Source organism: Miniopterus natalensis, chromosome 21 (assembly GCF_054644295.1).
Source record: "Miniopterus natalensis isolate mMinNat1 chromosome 21, mMinNat1.hap1, whole genome shotgun sequence".
Classification (NCBI taxonomy): Eukaryota; Metazoa; Chordata; class Mammalia; order Chiroptera; family Miniopteridae; genus Miniopterus; species Miniopterus natalensis.
In genome coordinates, this window is record NC_142101.1 from 19,686,309 (window position 1) to 19,708,313 (window position 22,005).

The 22,005-nt window shown below is 59.3% G+C and overlaps 1 protein-coding gene across 1 annotated transcript in view; it reads left to right on the forward strand.

The window, feature by feature from the left end:
• Nucleotides 1–22,005, forward strand: part of NAV1 (neuron navigator 1) — a 112,045-nt gene that overhangs the window by 65,781 nt on the left and 24,259 nt on the right. The window contains exon 6 of the mRNA XM_087828942.1: nt 1,917–2,264. Within this exon, the coding sequence (XP_087685068.1) occupies nt 1,917–2,264 (348 nt within the window). The remainder of the gene's footprint in view (nt 1–1,916; nt 2,265–22,005) is intronic.

The window sequence follows — 22,005 nt, forward strand, 5'->3', positions numbered from 1 at the left end:
GGGCGGCGGGGCTGCAGGAGGCCCCGGGAGGCGAGCCTCCTCCCTCTGTCTCCACCCTCCGCCCCCCGCGGGCCAGGGGTCTGGCTCAGCTGGGCTCCTCCTTTTAGGGCCGCTGTGGGTGAAACCTTGAACACCTCCCTTCCCCATCCAGGGAACGGCCCGCAGCACTGTTGCCCGCCAGCCCGTGCCAGGGAAGGCAGAAAGCACCTGGTTGACACCCCGAGTGACTCACCCCCCAGGGGAAGGGCAGAAGCAGCAGATTCAGCCTGGGGGGGCCCCAAACTCTGAGCAGCCAGCCCCCCAAGTTGAGCTGAGCAGCTTGACGCCAGGCAGGCGCTGTTTGGTGGGGGCGGGGGAGAGGGAGGCCGAAAGCCTTTTGCATACAGCTGACTGGTTGGGGGGGGGGGGGGGGCACATCCCAGGCCTCTGGCTTCCATCTCCCTTTATGGGAAAGGGAACCAAGAGCCCTGAGGCTGGTTTTCTGTTTACTGTGGGCCCAGGGCCACTTCTGCTCCTAGCCTAGCTTCCTGTTAGTCCTGTCCCACAGCCCAAACAGTGCATGGTTCTACTTTCTCAAGCACTTTGCATCCTTCAGCCCCTCCCTCAGGCCTGGGAGTGGACAGGACAGACACACAGTCCCTGGGTAGAGAGGGAGCAGCCCCGGCGAGTCCCCGGGAGTCTACAGGCTGGTGAGGGCTGGTCTGCGTCCAGCAGGCTCAGAACGTGTGTGGGCACCAGGCAGCGTGCAGGGCCCGGCCTGCAGAGCACACACCGGCTCCGTGCCCCGTGCCCCGTGCCCGAGGGGCCCGCAGCCCAGTGGGTGCTCCCTGCAGGGTCATCCTCACCCGGGAGCTCACAGGCTTGTTTCGGTTTCTTCCAGAAACTTCTGCCCCTGCCCTGCTTCCTTGTTTCCCAGCGAGGGGAGCGTCTGGGTCAGGGGCCCGGACTGGGGAGGAAATGAGACTCTCGCTCCCTGTGCTCCGGGCTCACTGCTCCCCAACAAAATGTGCTCCCTGGACGTAGGCAAGAGGGAGGCCGGGGCGCAGGATGGAGTCAGGAGCCAGAGCGAGTCCTCTCCACCGACTTGGGTGTTTGGAGATGGGTCGGGGGGATGAGCCCGGGCAGAGATGTGCAGGAGGCGCTCAGTGCGAGAGCCGGATGGGAGCAGACAGGCACAGACCTGTGGGGCCCAGACACTCGGCACAGCCCTCTCTGCACCCATTTCGTTACTGGGGTGTAGACTGGCTGCAGACACCAGCTCTCCTGGGCCTCTCGTGTCCTGTCCCCTACGCTCAGGCCGCCATCTACTTTAGCCTGGACGTGCGTCCTTGGCCGGGCCGGCCTGAGGCTGGGGACCCTTCACCCCAGTGTCCTCTGTTCTCCCCACTGTCCAGCTAAGCTGTTCTCGGGTGGGGCTCCCCTGCTGCCCTGGGCCTTTGGCTGGGACCAGTCTTACTGGGAATCAGCACCCATCCCAGGGTGAGCGACAGGTCTATGCTCAGGTGGCCTGTCCCCCCGCCCGGAGGTCTCAGGGGTGAGCAGGTCTGTGTACCAGGCTCTGGGTGAGGTCTTCACACCTGTGATCCTCGAGCTCTGAGAAGCAGCTGTGAAGCTGTTGTCCCCACTTTGCAGGTGAGGAAGTGGAGGTTTAAGTTTAGTTACGTTCCTCCGAGTTGTAGTCAGCTCACGTCACAGTCTGTGCTGTCAGTGGTGTGTCAGGCTGCCTTCCCAGCACTGAAAATCATTTCCTTTGCCAACCTGAGGTAGCAAATAACAGGGGTAACACACACAGCGGGAGGCCTCCTGGAGGAGGTGGCCTTGGGCAGCTGCGGGAGGCTCTGGGGAGCAGTCTGAGGGCTTCCTGGAGGAGGTGGCCTTGGGCCCGGAGTAAACTGAGGCTCTCTGCTCCTGCCCAGCTCCCTGGAGATGACCTGCTACGATAGTGACGACGCCAACCCCCGCAGCGTGTCCAGCCTCTCCAACCGCTCGTCTCCTCTGTCCTGGCGCTACGGCCAGGCGAGCCCGCGGCTGCAGGCCGGTGACGCTCCCTCGGTGGGCGGAGGCTGCCGCTCAGAGGGGCCGCCCGCCTGGTACATGCATGGGGAGCGGGCCCACTACTCGCACACCATGCCCATGCGCAGCCCCAGCAAGCTCAGCCACATCTCCCGCCTGGACTCGGACGACGCCGACCTCAAGTCCGGCTACATGAGCGACAGCGACCTCATGGGCAAGACCATGACCGAGGACGAGGACATCACCACCGGGTGAGGGCGGGCCCCGCGGCTGGGGGTGGTCTGGGGGACACTAGGAGGCCAGTGCGGCGGGACCCCCTTCCCAGTGGAGCAGAGCCTGCGGCCGGGGATCAGGCCTGCTGAGCTGTGACGGGGCCTCCTGCTCTGGTCCTCAGGCCCCTGAGGTGCACGTGGGTCTTTCTCGACTTGGGTGGGGTGGGCCGGGCCACCGCCTGGGGACCGATGCCTCCTCTCATTGGCCCCCGTGGCTGTCACTGTGGTGTCCCCCGCCCTGGTCTTTGACCCTCAAAAGGCTGGTAGGAGGGGCCCTGGAAGAGGTGTTGGTCCCAGCGCTTCTGCTGACACTGCGTGGACCTTGGGTGACCTCATCTGCTTCCCATTTGTGAAAAGAGGGTGATAAGACCAGATCTGTCTCGAGAGGCCACTAAGGAGAGGTGAAAGGCGCGGATGAAGCGGGCGCGAAACGGGTCAGGTGGCGGCTGCTCCTCCTCCTGTGTTCCCGGCTCCCGGCCCGTTTTACCCCGAGGCCCCCGGCGTCTGCGCCTCCACTTCCTCTGCCAGCCTCTGCCAGTCCTGTGCCCTCCTGTCCCTGCCCCAGCCTGTCTCTCCCCTGTTCTCACCCCACAGGACCCTCATCTTATCTTTTTCTGCCCCAGTTGACGGGGTGTGGTTTGTGGAGCAACTTGGACATGGGTGACAGCCTGCGGGGGACTGGAGAGGGTGGGAAGAGAGGGGCTGGTCAGGCCCTGAGACCGCAGAGCCACCTGGGTTCTGGAAGCTTCTCAGGGCATCTCCGCTGACCATGTCTCCACTGTTCCGTTTGCTGGGACCCTCTGAGGGACCACACAGGTGGCGGCAGGGACTCCCTCTCCCCAGGAAAATCTCCAGCTTTGAGAGAAGGGAAGGCCGAGAGCCCAGCTCGGGCCACCCACTGCTCCCCACCCAGGGAGAAACCAGGAGGGACCTGGCAGGGCCCGTACAGCAGAGGAGGCTGCTCTGGAGCAAAAAAAAACTGACGCATGAATGGGGTTGTTTACTCCCTGTAAATCCCAGGCCCCAACCTCACGCTCAGCTCGCGGCCTGGAGCTAGGGCCGGAGAGAAGCCGGCCGGCCCCGCCTGTGCTCAGCCACTGAGCCACGCCGACTAGCCCCCAGTTTATTTTAGTATTTTCTTAAATGATCCAGTTTTCCCTGCTTGTCCTGCTCACCCCCCTGGAAGCTGTCCAGTTGTCCACGAGCCTCTTAAAATTTGGCACCTAGACGGCTCACCGCCTGACCCCTTCCCGCCCTGGTAATATACACATCATGACACTGTAGACAACTTCGAGTTGGCTGCTGAGTGCCCTAGGTGACAGCTCGGGACATTTTTACCTCTTGAAAAGAGAAAAGGAATTTGTTTTTCTAAAAATAGTTAGGTCTGGAATTTAATCTAATAAGATAAGGTCTGCAGCCATCTGTCGCCCATCCCAGCACCCTGGTTGGAGCGGGAGGGGATGGACACAGGCACGGGGTCTAGGCCACGGGTGCCCAGGTGGGAAGGGGTCACCCAGCCCTCCCTGCATCCCCCCCTACTCTAACTTGGGTTTACCTCCCAATGTCTCCATTTCTGTCTGCGTAAATGGCACTCTGGTGGCTGTGTCCCAGCTTTGCAGGGTGAGGAACCCGGGTCCCAGGCTGAGCCAGTCGCAGTACTGATGGGCCTCCCACCTCCAGGGGGCGCCTCTCACATCGTTCAGAGTTGTGTCCTCAGCAGCCCTGGCAGGACCACCATCCAGGGTCTCATGCCAGGGGCCGGGGGAGGAGGGGGCACAGGAGCTTAGATGAGCCAGCAGGCCCCGTCTTGAAGAGGCTCTGTGAAGGGGGGGAGGCTGGCGGGATTCGTGGCTCCTCGGGTGGCTCCCTGTTCCTCGTGTGGCTGAGTGTTCCAGTCCTCTGTTCCCTCCTAGCCACCCCTCCCTCCCCAGCCTGTCCTCTTGAACTGCGCCTGGGAGCTCAGGACCAGATGGGATTCGTTTCCTCCTTGGCTCTGAAGTGCCCTGACATTGAAAAATGTCAAATAAAATAAACCGGAGGCCCCTGCCTTCTCCCAGGCTGGCTCTGTGCTCCTGGAGGCAGTGCGCCCCGGCCTTAAAGGGACTCCACCCAGCCTTGCTGAGCGGCGGGGGCCTCTGCAGCCCCCTCTCGAGAAGGAGCTGGGCCGCCGCTGCCCAGTGTGGGGGAGCCCACCACCTTCACCCACAGGAATCCTCTCGCACGGCCGTTGGGTTTGTAGGTTTGTACAAGGAGACGAGAACCCGTCTGAATTTGGACGAGCAGGGAGAAGTCTTCTTTTCCTTCTGCCTCTGTCTTCTGTTTCCCAGGCCAGGCTTTGGCTTGAGCCACCGGGCCGTGGGGGCCACGCTGGGGAGGACCCAACGGTCAGGTTCAGGAAGGAAGCAGTAGCTGCCCTCAGATCGAGTCAGATCTGAAAGGAGGAAGGCGCCCCCTGGGCCCAGTGCAGAAGCAGCCTCATGCAGGTAGACTGCCTGGGTTCGAATCCCGCGCCTCCTCCCAGCTGTGAGTTTGGGCGAGTTCGAGCCCCTGCTTGGGTTTCCTCAGCTGAATGAGGAGGGGAAGGGTGCCTGCTCCGTCAGACTGACTGAGGGTTCAGTTAGTTACATGTTTACTGGAAATGTAACAACTGTTCGGCTGTGGCTGTGAGCGACTTAACAGGGGCCATCACCTGCAGATTCCCAAGGATGATACAGTAATTGGAAAAGTGTGTGTGAACCTTCACGTTTGAAAATGATGTTTCTGGCCCTCGCTGGGGGGACCACCTAAGTGGTTTGCCCAGCAAAATGCCTACACCCTGACTCAGGTACACCTGTCCATGCAGTGTCCTCATGCACCAAGAGGTGCCCACCTGTGGTCTGGAGCCCGGGCTGTGGGTGCAGTGTGTGGCTCTGTAGTGGAGCTGAGCTGGCTGCACACAGGACCCCACAAGCGAGCTCAGCCTCCTCCCCATCCTGACCTGGCTAACGGGTGTGTGCGCCCCTCGTTCGAACACGTTTGTCTTCGTGCATGAAGAGTGGCTTGGGCTGGGCTCCCTGAGGAGTGACCTTGAGACCGAGGTTTGAGTGCAAGGAGAGGGTGACTGCAGGAATCACCGAGGGGAAGCAGGGAAGTGAGTCACGGGGGAGTAAGGACATCTCATGGAACCCAGAGAGCAAGGAGCTGTGGGTATGAATCTCCCATTGTGTCCTGGTGGCTCCACGGGGAGAAATGCCTCCTGCTGAGGGTCCCAGGTGCCCCCAGGAACGCTCTGTTGGGGTCCACGGGGACCGTGGCTGCAGAGGGGACAGGGGTGGAACACAAATGGCCTCAATTATAAAGAGGGAAGGTGAGAAGGGAGGAGGGGAAAGAGGGTGTGGAGTCAGACTCCTGGGTCTGATGGGAGGAAGGGGGTGGCTTCAGAGAGCCCCCCGCCTCTTGAAACATCCCCTTAATTCTTAAAACAAGATTGACAGCACTCCCCAGTCTGAGTGGGGTTCGTCTGCGTCGCCGTGTCTGTTCCGACCCAGCGGGGTTGGCGGAAGGTGCGAGTGAGCCAGGTATTCCAGAGGGGCAGCTGGATGGATGCTGGCTGCCATGGCAACGGATGCGGGGGAAGCTGCGGCAGGGCCCCTCCTCCCGCGTGTCCTAGTAACCTACAATCGAGCTGCTGGGTTTTCGCTGTCTGATGACATACCATTTGGTTGACAGTCAGCGTGGAGATGGGGTTGAGGAGGCTGTGGAGACGGGTTTGGCTTTTCCCACCAGCCGTGCCCGCCTGCCTGCCTGCCTGTCTCCTGATTGTCGGCCTCTCCTTTTTCCCAGGAGCCTCACGTTCTGTGACGAGCCGGCTGGGCTCGTGTGGGGCCTGGAGATGCGGAGCCGTCTGATGTTACAGGAGGGGATTCTGACAGGCCGGGGTTCAGATCCCAGCTCCCAGGCTTTGGGGAGACTGCCCGCATTCTGGCGGGAGCAGTAATACGAGACTGGGATTGTTGTTGGGGCGACATAGAAGGTTGTGTTTTATGTACACCAGGTACCAGTTCATACACTAGGTATGCAGTAGGCTCTCAGGAAATGTCACCTCCCTTCTTTTGATTGGCGCCTGGAAACCCAAACCTATAAAAGTCCTAAAGGCTTTAGAATGCAGCTTTCCCACCTGGGGGGTCATGCCCAGTTGCCCACTTGTCTCTGCCAAATCCCCTTCCTCCGGGAAGCCTTCCTTCATTCATCCCATTGCAAATGCTTGCTGTCTGGCCCTGGGTTGTCCTGGACTCTGTGTCAGTTGTTTGTACTGTAAGGACTCGTGTTTTCTTGATTCTCTAAGGGTTGCACAGCAGGGACGGTTTACAAACACAGGCACACTTTATCTTATTTTATTTTATTTAATCTTAACAACACTGTGAATTCGCTAAGCAAATCGGAAGGGGCTTAACTGGCCTGCCAGGATCCCGTAGCTTAAAAGTGGCAGCTCCGGAGCTGAACCCAGGCCCCTATCACCCACGGCCTCGCGGTGCCCATCACACAGCCTCTTCCTTCTGTGTGGGGCCTACGTGCCCCTAAGCCTGGGGTATGTCAGGGGCAGGGGTCCCATGCCTTCTGCCGGAGTCGGAGCCTCTCCGGGACAGAGACCTTGTCTTCTCTCTCTCGACTTCCTTTCAACACCAGCAGCGTAGAGTTTAGGCTGTGCTGGCGACTGAGCAATGAACCCTTGTTAGACCCCTCCTGGGATGCCCCTAGGTGACCCCTCCATCTCCCAAGATAGGGTCTTGCTTTGGAGAACCACAGGGCAGTAGCCACAGGGCCCAGGGCGGCAGGCGCCCTGATCCTCTGTGAATACAGGTCCTTGTGGACTCTGCTCAAAGGCTCGGCTGTCTCGGGAGGAGCACGAGGGGCCAGCTCTGGCCTCCAGGCTGTCAGATGGCTCTGGCCAAGCAGCTGACGACAGGCCAGCAGGCGAGGCAGGGGACTTGCCCGCGGAGCTGGAGCTGCACACGGGGTGCCCTCAGGGGCTGGAGGGCTGAATAGTTTGCCAGGATCTTGAGGCAATAATGGGACAAGCAGAGGCAGATGCACAAAAGCGTGCATTTGGAAAACAGGCCGAAAGCATCAGGAAGCTACCTGAGGGGTCTCTCTTGTCCCTTGTCTCTTGTGTGGCATCTCCAGCCTGGGAGACAGGGACAGATCTCCAGCCCTGTCCCTGCCCCCTTTTCTTGACGAGGTGCATTGAAACCTTCCTGCCTCCCCTTCTTCTACCCCGATCTGGCTTCTGTCCCGGCCCCTGTGGGTCTGATGACAGGGCCAGCCCAGTAGCAACACAGCCATGTGGACAGACCCGGGCGGTGGGGTTCCCAGGATGACTGACATTCTGCCGAGTGTGACTGCAAGAGGAGGAACGGAGCTTATCACCCAGATGTCACCGTCCCTTTCTGAGCCACAACAAGCCTCTGCAGAGGGGCCTGGGGACAGCCGGCTGTCTGTGCCCTCGGGGTGAACTTCCTCAGGTGACCCGTGTTCTGGATTTCTCCGGAGCGAGATGCTCCTCTCGTGAGGCTCCAGCTCAGGGCAGGTGCCCAGAGGTCCGGAGGCTGCAGCTACTGTTGTGTCTCCACCAGCCCCCGTGGTCAGTTTCCTGTTCTTGGGAGGCAGGTCTGCAAAGCCAGTGGAACATTCCGGAGTCCAGCAAACCTGGGTTTAGTTCTAGGTTTGCCCTTCACTCTCTGCATGACCTTGGATGAGTTACTTAGCCTCTGGGTGCTTCCCTGTCCTTGTCTGAAAGGAAAGGTGATAATGTCTTCCTCAGAGTCAGTAAATATTTGTAGAGTAGCCACTGGACCCGACACCTGGGGACACAGAGGAGAGAAAAAGAGACAGGCTTCTTAAACTCGCACGCAAGAGAGATGGCAGACGGGTCATACAGTAGAGCAGGAAAAATCAGGCCGGGTCGGGCAGGGCTCATGGAGATGGGAGGTTGGGGAAAGGCATGGGCAGCATGTGCAAAGGCCCTGAGGTGAGGATGGGCACGTGTTCAGGGCCCTGCAGGGAGGTCAGCGTGGCTGGAGCAGAGTGAGGGGAGAGTGGTTGGAAATGAGGTCCGGAGGTCACTGGGGGTCTTGCACTTTCCTTCTGAGTGAGAGGAGAGGCCATGGGCAGGTTTCAGAGGGAGGAGTGATGGCATCTGACACATTTGCCAAGGGTCCTCCTGGCAGCTCTGGGGAGAATAGACCACTGGGACCCGGAGAGAACCCCGAAGCTTGGGAAGGAAGCGGCTCAGTCTCGTTGGAGAGAGAAGGTGCTACAACCAGGGAGGGGCAGGTGCAGCTGCTGGGAAGGGTCCTGAGGCTCAAAGGAGATGGTATATTTATATATTTACGGTGTCTTCTCAACTTGCTTGAAACTGTTTCTATTTCTCTGCAGAGGTTAGAAATGTAACTCAGTGACCGAGAGCCTGGGCGGTGGGTGCTCAGGCTGCTTGGAAATCACTGCTTCCAGCCTCAGGGATCTGAGCTGGAAGTTTAGACACATGTGCATGCACATGTGCACACACATGCATATGCACACTCACATGCACACTCATGCACACTCACATACACACATGCACACACGTGCACACACACCCAGCTCAGGGAGGCCAGCTGAGGGTCCATCAGTCCTTGTTGGAGAGGCAGCCTCTCCTCTGTCTCCGTCCCCATCGTCGCATCTGTCCCTTGTTCTCAGACCCACACCACGAGGCTGAGGTTTGGATGGCGGGAGGAGGGTGTTGAGCTGGGACGACTGAAACAGTAGCTCTCTGTAAGGTCCGGGAGGCGCGTCCTCTCTGATGCCTGCCCAGCTGTGGGGTGGTGAGAAAGCAGGTCTCCTCCGAGGTTGTATAAATATTTGCAGAGCAGTAACGCAGCTGGAGCAGCCCCTTCCTCCAGCTGGCCCGCTTGCTCCCAGAGACATCACAGCTGGATTAGGGATACTGCATTGTGCATCTACTGTGCCCCCACCCAGACTGTGCCTCCAATTCTCCAAACCTTCCCTCTGAGCCCCAGGCTGGCATAGGGAGGGAGTTGGTAAGGAGTGGTGGGTGGCACTGACCAGTCCAGAGAATGCTGGCCTGGGAATGGGAAGGCCTGGGCTCCGTACAAGGACCCTGAGCGAGTCACTCATCCTTTCTGAGCCCTAATTGGGGCCACTAGGGCTCTGCAGTAGTGTGAAGGAAGGAATGTCTAGGGACAGCAAGGTCCCCTGCACCTTACCCCTGACAGGCCTCAGCTCCCTCCCTCTGGGCTCTGTCCATACAGAAAACATGCACAGCTAGATCCAGAGAAAAACATCCCCCGCTGGTGACATTCCTCTGGCAGAGGCAAAGTCATTCTGCTCGGGATTCCCTGCTGGCTGAAGAGAATCCCTCATGTCCAGTCCTATAAGCTGTTCCCCAGATGACCCCGCGGCCCACACAGCTGTGCAGGCAGAGCCTCCCTGGAGGACTGACCCCCCTCGCTCTTGGTGGAGAGGAGGCCAGGGATGTCACCAGGGCAGAATGGCCAGGCTAGGGGCTTGGTCTGGGACACCAGCCTGGACTGAGACAGGAGCATGTGCCAGAGAGAACCCCTGCTCTGCTCGGATCCCCCCCAAACTGCTCTGCTTGGGACCTGGTGGTCTTTTCTAAGCCTGACCACCCAGACCACTCAGGTAAAGGGGGTAAATGTCCACTTGCGCCTTTGAACTCAGTGCATGTATAAGAAGTTGGTGCTCTGTCCGTGGCCCTGGGCAGCCAGAGGACTGCAGCCTGCCGGGCGTTAGGGAGAAGGGCTGCCTTTAGGACTCAAACCCCAACGTGTGGAGAAATGCAGGGCCGCACCCCTGGCCATATGCACCAGGGTCTCACCTTCAGCCCCTCCACAGGCCTTGATCCAGGCGGTGACTGGTTCCTGCACTTATTCCAATTTTCAAAGCCTGGAGAGGGGCCAGGAGGGAGCAGGGAGGAAGCCCCTCTGGGAGGGCTCAGGAGGCCTCCCAGCCCCGGGCTCACCACCCACACACACCAGAGACCTGGAAATGCACTGCTCTGGCCCCTCTGCCACTGCAGCCCAGTAAGGGCGCTGGGGGGGCCAGGGGCCCGGCGGCAACTGCGACGGACCAGGTGGGGGTCTAGGCCCTGCCCAGCTGCACCCCACCTCTCTGTCCCACTGCACCGCGCTCCAGAGGTTCGGGGCTCCCTGCCCCGGTGCACCCCGAGCTCCCAACCTGCACCCCTGCAGCCTGGGTCCCCGAGGATCGCCCCTTCTGGGGACCGCCGGCCCTGTTGCACCCCCCGCTGTGGAGGGTGAGGGCCCCCCAGCCGCGCTGCGCCCCGGCTCCCGGGCCCCGGCTGCGGCGGCCGCGTCCCTTTGTCTACCTGCCGGGCGTTCGGGGGCCCGCTGGCGGCGCGCGCGGCGGGGCCGGGGCGGAGCCGGAGCGGGGGCGACGCGGCTCTGCGGCTTTAAGGGCCGCGGGCGGCGGGCGGGGCGAGGGCGGGGCTCGGCCGCTGGGCTCCGGCCTCCGCGTGGCCGGGCTGTCCCCTCGGCGGCTCCGGCGGGGTGCAGGGCTGCGCGCCCACCGCGAGTGGCCACGAGCCGCGGCGATGCGCCACCTGCCGCCGCCCCGGGCGCGGAGGACCGTGCGCCTCCCCCGCAGGTGAGCCCCGCGCGCGCGCGCCCCGGGCGCGGACCTGGGTCCCCGTTTGCAGCCCCCACCCCGCCCCCAGCGCCCCCGCGGCTGCAGCCCCGAGGGGTGGGTGGGGGTCTTCTCTGACCCGGGGGAGATCGGCGGCCCCCCAGATGGACGTGCCTCTGGGGGCATCTGAGGTTGGGGTGGGTGCGCGCGGGGGTCAGGGCGGGAGCGGGAAGGCCAGGCTCCGGGGCTCCCCAGAGACGGGACAAAGCTGAGACAATGGCACAACTTAATTGAACTTGGGTGGTCGCGGGCAGGGCCGTGGGGGTGCTGGGGGCCTGGGGAGCTCCAGGAGGGGGCTGCAGCCCCCTGATCCGTTCAGCGAGGGGTCTCCCAACCCCAGGCGCTCCGGCTGCCTCCTGGGATGAAAGGAGCAGGTGGGGGCGGAAGGGTGCGACCTGAGGGGCCTGGGGGTGAATCTGTGGCCCCTCAGCCGGTGGAATGAATCCTTCTGAGAGGGGGTGACCCTGGGAATCGGCTGGGAAGCGCTGAGAGCCAGGGACTGGGGGCTGGAGAGGATGCCCCGCGGGGGCCGGAAGGCCGGTCTTGGAAGGTGAGGGCCTTAGCACCCAGGCTCCCCATGGAGGCAGGGGAAGTGAGTGTGGCCACAGCCAGCCCCCAACTCTCAGCCGGGATTAGGGGATCCCAGCGGCCTGAGAAAGACGGCTGTGGCTTCCTGGTTTTTCTGGGAGCTTCCCGCCCCGATGCGCACACGCCCTCCTCTCTGCCGGGGTCCGACCTGGCCCGCCGGGGAAGCTGGGTCAGGGAGTGAATCCTACTGTGACCACGTGCACCCCAAGAGCCCGGACTTGCACCCCGTAGCCGGCTCCTGCTTCCCCAGGGCTCCTTGGAGGGGGCCCAAGTCTCTCCACTGGCTGGAGAATTGGGCAATGGCTGGGAGGGAAAGTCCTGCAGGCCCCAAACTGTCTGTCCCCACCCAACAAGACAGGCTGCAGCTTCTCTGGCAGCCGTGTGACTGGGGACCGTTGGAGTCCAGTTGATGAACAGAAAATAGATCTATCTGGGGACTTCTGGGGAGGGGGAAGGGAAGAGGGAGGTGTCTTACTTTTGGTTAGATCCTGGGCCGAGTCCTGAGTCACTGGGCCCTGGAGAAGGTGGGGAGACGGGGCCATTCATGACCCCCCCACACACTTCTACAGTCACCCCCGTTCAGATCCAAACTGGATGTGCCCGAGGAAAGTTTAATTGGTTCTACCCCGTGCCTGCCCCGACCCCCCACCTCCCAGAAGGTGGGAAAATCCCTCAGGTGACTCCGGTAACCCTTCCTGAGCCCATCACACCTTCCTTCCCCTACAGCCTTTTCCAGGATTTTCCATTTCTTCTGAATTGGTTCCTCTCTGCCCCCTTCCTATGCCCCACCCCACCCCACCCCGGGAGACCCGGGCTTTGTACTGGGGCCTAGCGCCCTGTCCTGGGGCCACAGCTGTTGCATACTCACCTTAGCTCCTTACCAGAAACCGACTTCTGGGCAGGTGTGCCCGGGCGGGGACCTGTTTGCCACGGCCCAGGGAGAGGTAGGCGCAGGTCGGTTACACCTCCCCAGCCTGCTGCCTGCTGGGGTGGGGCTGGGTTGGGCCTGTGGTTTCCTTTCCATCAGAGCCCGGATTCTCCGGATTGTTCACAGGCAGGGAGAGGGAGAGGGGATGTTGTTAAACGGCAGGTCAGTCCTCAGCTTGCCAGAGTTCGAATATAAAATGTAACTGCCCTGGCTCCAGTCCTCAGAGGGACAGCTCAGCCCAGGCCTTGGCTCTGGGGACCGCTCGTAACCCTTGTAAAGGATGTTTGAGGCCCACTGGGATCAAAGAGACACCTTCCCTGCAGGCCCAGGCTTCCCTTCAGCTCCAGGGGGGGCAGCCAGAGGTGTGAGGTAGCAGAGTGAATGACTTAATTGCCCTCTGAATAGCTCTGTGACCAGCTTTGGATGAGCTGAGCTGGGATCGGTCCCTCCATTTGGAAGCAGACGCCTTTCCTCCCCCCACCCCCGTGCTGGGATGTTTGCATCCCTCGCCAGAGGCTGGCTCCCGAGGCACCATTCCTGCGCGTCTCAAGTGTTAGGGTCCCTCCTGGACACCCCTCTTCTCCTGTACCCTCCCGTATCTTCCAGGCAGGAAACCTGGAGTCCAGGCATCTGTCCTGTTCTGCCCACCTAGGTTCCCCTCTGGGAAGGACCCTTAGCTAGAGCCTGGGGACCAGTGGGAAGCAGACCTGCTCATCCCACAGAGACACCCCCCCCCCCCCCCGGGGCAGAGGGCTCCGGCCCCGACAGGAGCAGCCTGTGAGAAGACCAAATGCCCAGGACAGCAGAGCCAACGAACTGCTGCTTGTTAGTTTTACGGGGCCCGGCGTGCACACCGCAGGCAGACCGCACTTGCTGGCTCAACCTCCTGCTGCGGAGCCCCTGCCCTCCGCGGGGGAGGCCAGGAGGTCGGGGCTGCCCCCTCTCACCGACACTAACCTAGGCCCCGGGAACAGCAAATGCCGGAGACGCGGACGGCGAGGGTGTGGGCGCGAAGCTGTTGATTTCCGGGCTCAGCGCATCTCCCGTGGGTTACTTAAATTCTTCCGTAGGACCGCACGGGATGGCCGGGGTTTGATCCTGCAGATCCGACCACTGGGTGATTTTAAAAATAGGTTTTCAAACAGCTTTAAAACAGAAGCGCTTTTTCTACTAGTGGATGGATCTATGGCTCCGAGGCCCTCAAGGAAAACAGACGCTTGGGTTTAGGCTTTATCCCCGGGTGCCGCAGGCGCCTGGAATGTGAGCCCTGGGCACAGTGGCTGGGACAGCTGATGGGCGGTGGGAAAGCGGCGCTTGAGGGGTGGACCGGGTCCTGAAACCCAAGCCTCCTGTCTGGGAAGAGCCCCCCCCCCCCCCCCCCCGCAATCCTGGTCTACGGCGGAGCCTGTCTCCACATTCTGGAAATTTCTGCCCTTCCTATTTCCTACCTTATATACGTGTTAGGGTTGCCCACGGGCCACTATTCTTCGTGCTTATGATACATTTTAGAATCATTACCTTGGAGGTATCGTGAGCGGTATGTTAGGGTATAAACTGTCCTCTGTGTGCTTTTCCCACGGTTACCGGTTACGTGGGAAGGAGACAGGTGCGTGGTAACCTCAGCCTTCCCATGCAGTGGGTAGAAACTGCGTCATCTTCTGTAGATGGTCCCCAACCTGCCATTCTTTCCGCAGGTCCCCCCCACCCACCCCCGGAGTCCCCATCGAGAAATCCCAGCAGATGGGCACGTGTGGGTGTTTAGAAAGGGAGATGGGACCTGGGGGGAACGCCTCTGCCAGCTCCGCCCTCACCTCGAACCCCAGTGGGGAAAAGACCCCCCTCGGTCTGAGAAATGCAAGGCAAGGCGCCTCCTGCAGGAGGGAGGGAGCCATGGTTTGCTCATGCGCAGCAGGCTCGGGCGCTTTCCCGCTGCCTGAGAAGCTAATTCTGGGGAATCTGCACAGAGCTGATCACTGGGGAGAGCAGCTCTGATCCCCAGAGAGTCGGTCAGAAAGCCCTTGGGAAAGAGCCTGCTCAGCCCGGGGGGCGGCGCCACCTGTAGGGGTCCCCCAAGGACTCGGAGACTCCTGGGTTTGGAGCGCGGCTTTCGCATCACAGCCCGGGCAAGCTCCCGAGCCCCTCCCTGCGTCTCTGATGAAGCTGAACCAGGAATCTCTCTAACCCAGAACAGTTCTACCAGTAAAACAATGCCGTCCAAGTAGAACGGTGCCGGCCACGGGGTTTGAGCCCGGGGACTCAGACACACTCCGAATATTATTCCTACCAGCCGGGAGTTAGCTCATCCCACCTGTGAAGCTTACGGAGAAGCCGGAGGGGTCAGAGCGGAGCTGGGGTCACGTCTTCGGCCTTGTGAGCCTCGCTCTGTCCTCGACGCGCTCTCCAGGCCTCTGCACGCCAAACGCCAACAGGCTGCCGTCCCTGGTGCCCCCTGAGCTCCCGTCCATGCCCATTGAAACTGCATCATTTAACTATCACATAAATCGACGGCGTGTGATCGGCTTTGGGAAGCTGGAGGAGCCGGTGGTCAGGAGCGAACGCTCTCTGAACTGGGGCAGGACTGGCCCGGGGGATTTTCTAACCCTCTGGGAGGACTTGGCGCTCAGACGGCTCTGCGCTTTGGAAATCTCGTCCCGCGTTAAAGAAACGGGCGCTGCGGGCCGTGGCCCACCGTGGGTTCAGGTGGGAAGAGTGGGATGGGAAAAGCAGGAGTCTCGGGGGGGGGGGAGATCCTGCTGCTTCTGGGACTTTGAGCGGAACCCAGGTTCGCGGGAGCTTTCTGTCATTTTCCGTCACCCAACGAGTGCCCGAGGAAGGTGGAAGCTCTTAGGGTGAACACCCGTCTGTCTGCATGATTGTTCATGGCTTGGGGGGCCCGGGGACCGGGAGGAACCGGGAACCTCGAGCTTCTGCCTCCATTTCAACCTGTGCAGCTGTCTTTACCCATTTAATACATGGGGGGGGCTTCTGGTAAAAAAAAAAAAAATAGTAAAAAGGGTTCCTCTTTTAAAAGGGCTTGGAAAGTACTAAGTGAGTTCTTTCCCGTGTCTCTCTCTCTCTCTCCAAGTCCACCTGCCACTGAGCCTGGCTCTCCCCGAGTTTTAGTGCCCAGGTCACACCTTCTATCACCCATTTCCGATCCTCTGGAGTGAAAATTGATGAATTTCATGTTTACTCCACCCCAACACTTGGTTGATGGGGGGGGCACCTCTGAGGGATGCCCCTTGGGGCCTGTTGGGCACCAGAGGAGGACTGGGGGGGGCGGGTGGAGCGGCCAGGCCCCTCCCTCCTCTAAGCTGAGTAGGGTGGGCGCCACCGGGCCTCCGAGCAGACGACCAGCAGCCGGGAGAAAGCAAGTGTTTTTGTTCCTGTCTGTTGCCTGCAGGCACCTTCCCCAGAAACGAAACCAGTTTGATTTTGATTAACTTTGTCTTTTTCTTTTCATTCCGGCCTCCCTTCTTTTGACCTCTTTAAGGATTATGCCAAAAGCCCCAGACTGATCATAAAGCCCTAGAACCGAGGTTTCCACTCAGAACCGCCCAAGAAAAACATGTTAATACCAGAAGCCATTTCCTAGCCGGTCGCTTCCTGTGTTCTCGACATGGTTGTTTTTTCCCCTCAGATACACATCTTCAGATAACAGAGGTGGTTCTCCCCCCCCACCTGGGGGAGGCGAGGTGGCCCGCGGCACCTGGGGAAGGGTGGACGTCCCGCGAAGTCCACTGGGCGGACTCGGGGTACCTCGCTGTTTTTTAAATATGTTTTTATTGATTTCGGAGAGAGAATAAAATACCAAAGATGAGAGAGTCACTGATTAGCTGCCTCCTGCATGCCCCACACTGGGATTCAAGCCCGAAACCTGGGCATGTGCCCTGACCGGGAATCGAACCGTGACCTCCCGGTTCACGGGGTGGCGCTCAACCGCTGAGCCACGCCGGCCGGGCTCAGAGTACAATTTGGATGCTGAATCGATGAAGCCCCCCCCAGAAATCTAATACTGACATGTTCCAAAACCTTCAGCCTCTGCTTCCCCTTTTTTGGTGGAGGAAGGCCACGGCCTGCTGAGGGGCACAGAGGCCGTCCTGAGACGGTTGGAGGGAGGGGCTCGGGCCCGTGGCAGGCCCCTCGGTTACAGAACTGCGGCGACCCAGTCTCTCGGGGCGTTGAAAGCAGCAGCCGCTCCCAGAGACGGCCGGCCAGGCAGGACCTCTGCCTTTCAGGTGTACCTGGCGCTGGCAGGCGAGGGTTTCAGAGGCCTGCTCTTTTCAGCTCCCTGTTATCTTTCAGACCGGGGTGTCCCGCCTGGGCGCTTTTGTTACCTGGAACACCTGCATCCAGTTTTCCTCCAGTGCGATCCTTCAGTTCAGCCGCCGAGTGGCTCGGAATTAAGGTCCCTTTTTCTTAGCATTCGCTTTGCTCACGGCTTTGTAGGAGGCGGGGGCGCGCTTACTTTCACAGGCACGGGAGGCTGGCCCATAAAGACTGAGGTCTTTCAGGAGGCCGAGCGGGGGTGTTCCCCCGGTGCCAACCTTTGACCCCGCACACAATGTGGTATTCAGCCGTCCTGTTCTCTGAAGCGAAAACCTGCGGGGCCCTCCCCAGAGATACCTCAGCGAGAGTAAGCAGCCCGTGAACCCAGGGACTTGAGATAAGAGGCCAGTTAATGTCGAGAGAGATGAAGGCGAGAGGTCTGTAAAGTTTACAGTGTCCACCGAGACCAGATCACGGACCCTCCCCCCCTCCTTTGCTCCCCCGTGGTGGGGGAGGTGACAAGTCAACCTTCTTTAAGACCTAGATGATTAAAGAGACCAGTAAACTTTCTATTTGGTGGGATTTCTTTTTTTTCTTTTTTTAAAATATATCTTTATTGATTTGAGAGGAAAGGAGAGGGAGAGACAGAGATAGAAACATCAATGATGAGAGTCACTGATCGGCTAGCCCACAACCTGGGCATGTGCCCTGACTGGGAATCGAACCCCGATCGCCTGGATCCTAGGTCGACGCTCAACCGCTGAGCCACGCCCGGCCAGGCTCAGTGGGATTTCTTAATGCTGGCATTCCTCTGCACTGACCTGCCCTGTGTTCCCAGGTAGAGCCAACGAGAGAAGAGGAGAGGTTGTTAGTGGGAGAGGAAGCTACTCTGAATGCAGGCATCTATCCTGGCCCGTGTGGCTCAGCGGTTGGGCATCGGCCTATGCACCGAGAGGTCGCCTGTTTGATTCCCGGGCAGGGCACTTGCCCGCGTTGCGGGCTTGATCCCCAGCAGGGGGCGAGCAGGAGGCAGCCGATCAGTGACTCTCATCATGGATGTTTCTCTCTCTCTCTCCCTTTCTCTCTCTTTAAAAAATCATTAAAAACATATTTTTTTAAAAAATGCATGAATGTAGACGGCCTCTTTGGGACACGTCTTTTGACATCCAGAATAAGTATTCTTATTCTAAGGGTTTCGAGGATGGGAGCATTTATGGGCGGGTTGGCAAGAAAGGAACCTTCACAAGTCACGCGTGGACCCAGCCACCGCCTAAGACAAAATGCGGGGAAGGTGACGGGTTATAGCGCGGCCTTTGTTTGTTTTTTCTCCCCTTTATTGCTCTCTAGAAATGCAAGGGAAGACAGCCTTGGGAACACAAGCCTTGGGTGTTTAATTGTAAGGTTGGTTGGGAGGGAGACAGAGAGGCGAGGTAGGGGAAAGTCATGGTTTGGTTTACGCAGAAAAATCCCTCCCGAGGACTGCGCTCTGCGTGCCTGCCTGCCAGTCCCGCGCAGGCGTCCAGAGTCCCGTGGCGTGAGGAGGCTCCTCTGCTGCATCTGGGAACTCGCAAATTCTTCCCCCATGAAGCTTTATTTTTGGAGGCCGCTGTAATTGACAGGTTGGGACCTATTATTAACGGCCAGTTTTCTGCCGTTATTGGAAATCTTTACATTAGGAAAGAATGTATGGTTTGTTTTGGGGGGGGGGGGCGGGAGATTCAAATGAAAGGTTACCTCGTATAGTATCTCAGATCTGTCTGGGATCGGAGATTGGGTTAGAAACCCAAAGAAGGTTCTCTTGGCCGCCCGTAACTGTCTTCCCAAATGAGGCCCATTCACGTGTCTGAGGAGTGGCTAGTTCAAAGGAAAATACAGTAATGTAAATACTGTTAAAACGGTCTATTTGGGAGCCACTGTGGTCTGTGTAGGTACTGAATCCATCCTAGGGGATCGAATTAATGAGCCCCTGTTGTAGCGACGTAGCATTTATTTCCATAAACGAAAAAGGCAGAAGCTCCGTGCTCTATGAAATGTCAGCCCATACCTGGGTCAGTGGGGAAGCCCCTACTTTCATGAATTCCATCACCCTGGCGTCCCCGAGAGTCCCCCGGTCACATACCTGCTTCTCTCCGGAGTCGGCCCTCCCAGGTGCTCAGGCCTCTGGATCGGAAGGCTCTTGGCCTCCTGTCTCAACAGGAAGGTCTGCGGGCAGGTTTCGGACGTGGCGGCCGGTGATATTCGGGCTTCAGGACCTGGGTTTGTGGTGTTTCTCTCTGGCTGGCTTTCCTGTCTGGCGTTCCCCATTCTGTTTTTCTTCGGTGGATTAGATGTGGACCAGCCTCGGGGTAATTACGGGCAGAAAGTTTGGGCGGCGAGCTCGCCCTCCGCTTCGAGTCAGGATTTTTGGCGGAGCCAGGAGGCTCAGTGAGGAAAAAAGGCCATCTCTCCGGTTTATGTGGAAACAGTAAGGAAGTTGGGAAGTGGACTTTTTACTGGAGAGGGGAAGGGGGGAGGAAAGGTGATTATGGAAGGCCCGGGATTCCGGATGAGAGCGCTGACTGCCATAAGGAGAAGCCGGAGAATGGGGAGAGGGCCGCCGGCCGGGGAGGCCTCGCTCCCGGAGAGTCCTTCACAGGCGGGCGCGAGGTGTTTATTGCCGCCTCAGACTGAATCTCTGGAGCTGCCAGAACCGGTTCAGAACTACACAGACTCTTAACCTGAGAGTGTGGATCCAGGGCCCGAGGCCCCCTTTCACCTCTGGCTCCTACCCCGTCACCTCCTCCAATACTCACTTGGAGCTCACAGGGTGACCGGAGATGGGAAGGTGAGTGGCTGCTTGTTAACATCGAGGACTTTTCCCTGTGCTCTAATCATACCAAAAACATGCACAGGACGCGTGCATCCTACGTGACCCCTTCCCACCCGGGTGTCTGTCCCTGATGCACGATTTGAGTAAGCCCTGCGTTGAGCAGCCGAAACCTCGGATGTGCCGGGTCCCGTCCACGTGAAGGCCGTGCCAATCCCAGCAGAGGGTTGGCAGGGGTGCCAGGCACACTGGTGATCCCTTTTCCTCCCCTGCCCTCTCTGTCCCCCAATGCCCCCCCATTTTGACTTGTGGACTGAGCAGGTTAGATCAGAAGGGAACGGGCATTGAGGCCCTTCCTCGCCCAGAGTTGCGTTTGGGTCCAGGATGTGTCCACGGAGGGATTATTATTTCTCTGTTTTTGTTTTCAGTCTGGCCTAGGCCAGCAGCAGGCAGCAAACTTTGGCTCTCTGGTTCCAAACGGTCCTCTCCCTCTCCGGGCCCGGCCCACAGAGCTAAGGATGGTTTTCAATATTTTTAAGGGATTGGGAGAAAATCATTCTTTTGAAAGAAGCAAAATATTTGGTGACTCATGAAAATATGGTTGGTTGTCTGGACGTTCGCTCTGCCCTTTCGTCAGGGCCCTGTCCACGTTGGTTTCACCCTGCAGGGCGGGTGGGGCCCCGCATTCCAAACCACGGGCCCCTCAGGGCCTGAAACATCTACCATTTGGGGTCTTACGGGTAAAGACTGCAACCCCGGCTCGAGGCACTGACCCTAACCCTTCCCGAGCTGTCCGGGTTGTGTCCGTTGACTCTTAATTTCTCATGGGTTCAAAGAAAATGCAGAAATGCACACATTTTGGAGCTGTGCGGGAGACTCCGGAGGAAGGGCCCCAGGGAGAATACGGGTGAGCAGTGGGCAGGAAGCGGGGACTACCCCATAAAATTTTAAATCGGATGCCACCATCTCCCCTGTCCAGGAATCTGCAAAAGGGGAGGCCTGGGCGGGTTCCAGGCAGCGCTCCCCTGAAGAGCCCCCCGCAGGCCTTCTCTGACCAAAACTCAAACTAAGATCACCTGTGTCAACGGACATCCTAATTTTGTGACTTTTTTCATCTTTGTCAAGATGGGGGGGTTTTTTGCCCAAGTTAAGAATCAAAATTATTTTCCCCGATGTTCAGCTTCGCCAACATTTGGTTCCCAGATGCTGAGACAGAGCTGAGACAAGGACTCACTCAGCTCCCGAGATAAAGACCCCGCATAGGAGCCCGGCCGGCGTGGCTCAGTGGTCGAGTGTCGACCTGTGAACCAGGGGGTCACAGTTCAATTCCGGGTCAGGGCCCACGTCCCGGTTTCAGTCTCGAACCCCAGCAGGGGGCATGCAGGGGGCAGCCGATCAATGATGATTCTCATCATTGATGTTTCTCTCTCTTTCTCCCTCTCTGAAATCAATTAAAAAATTAAAAAAAAACACTGCATAGGGGATTTCACACGATTCCAGAGCCTGTGTCAGTGGGTCGGTCACCTCTGCAGGGGCATGTGACTGCCCCCCCCGAGAACGTTCCCCGTTTCTTGGGAGAGGCCCTCCGTTACCTTTTGCTCTGTGAAGGATTTAAATGTCCTCATTGGGAAAGGTCCCCACCCCTGGGAGAAGCAGAGGAGGGGAAGGCGTGGGGCAGGCAGAGGGAAGTCTCTGAAACCAGAGAGAAGGCAAACAAGCGGCGGCCGCCGAGTCAGCATTCCTCACCCACAGTTGGTCCTAATTAAGGAGGCTTGGGGCTCAGCTCCGCGTTCGGCTCTCTCCCTGCTCCGTCCCGCCAGCCGCAGCTCGGAAACAGCCTCTCACGTCTGCCCTGTCCCCTCACCTCTGCCTGCGCCCACCACCCTGCAATTACCCTTTCCCACACCGAGGCCCCAGGAAAACGTCGACGCTGCTAATCCAATCGCGTCCCACAAAGTGCCGCCCGAGCCGTTCCGTTCGCAGGCCGAGTAATCTCAGTCGAGAGGAGCAGGAAACCCGATTTCATCGTGCGGGAGCTGTGTGTCTCAGATCCTCCCGCCGCCGGGTCGGAGCGGCACTGACCGTCCCTTCCCCTCTGCTTGGCTCCTCCTTGGTCAGTTCACAGCTTCTACTGCGCCTCGCCGGGGGCCTGGGGTGTTTTCTTTCTGCCTTAACAACCGACGGTATCGTGGTCAAAGCACCGTGTTAGCAAATCTCTCAACTGAAAACCGGCCATGGTCATGGAGGTGGTCAGTGTCCAGTGTAGCCCACTGGGGGTATTGATGTTTAAAGAACGAATAGGCTGATTTACATCACTTTACGGTTATATTCGTCGGCTCGGGCGGCTGTAACAAAATACCAAAGGAGTCGGGGCTTAAACCACAGGAAGCAATGTTCTCACAGTCCTGGGGCCTGGACGTCCAAGATCT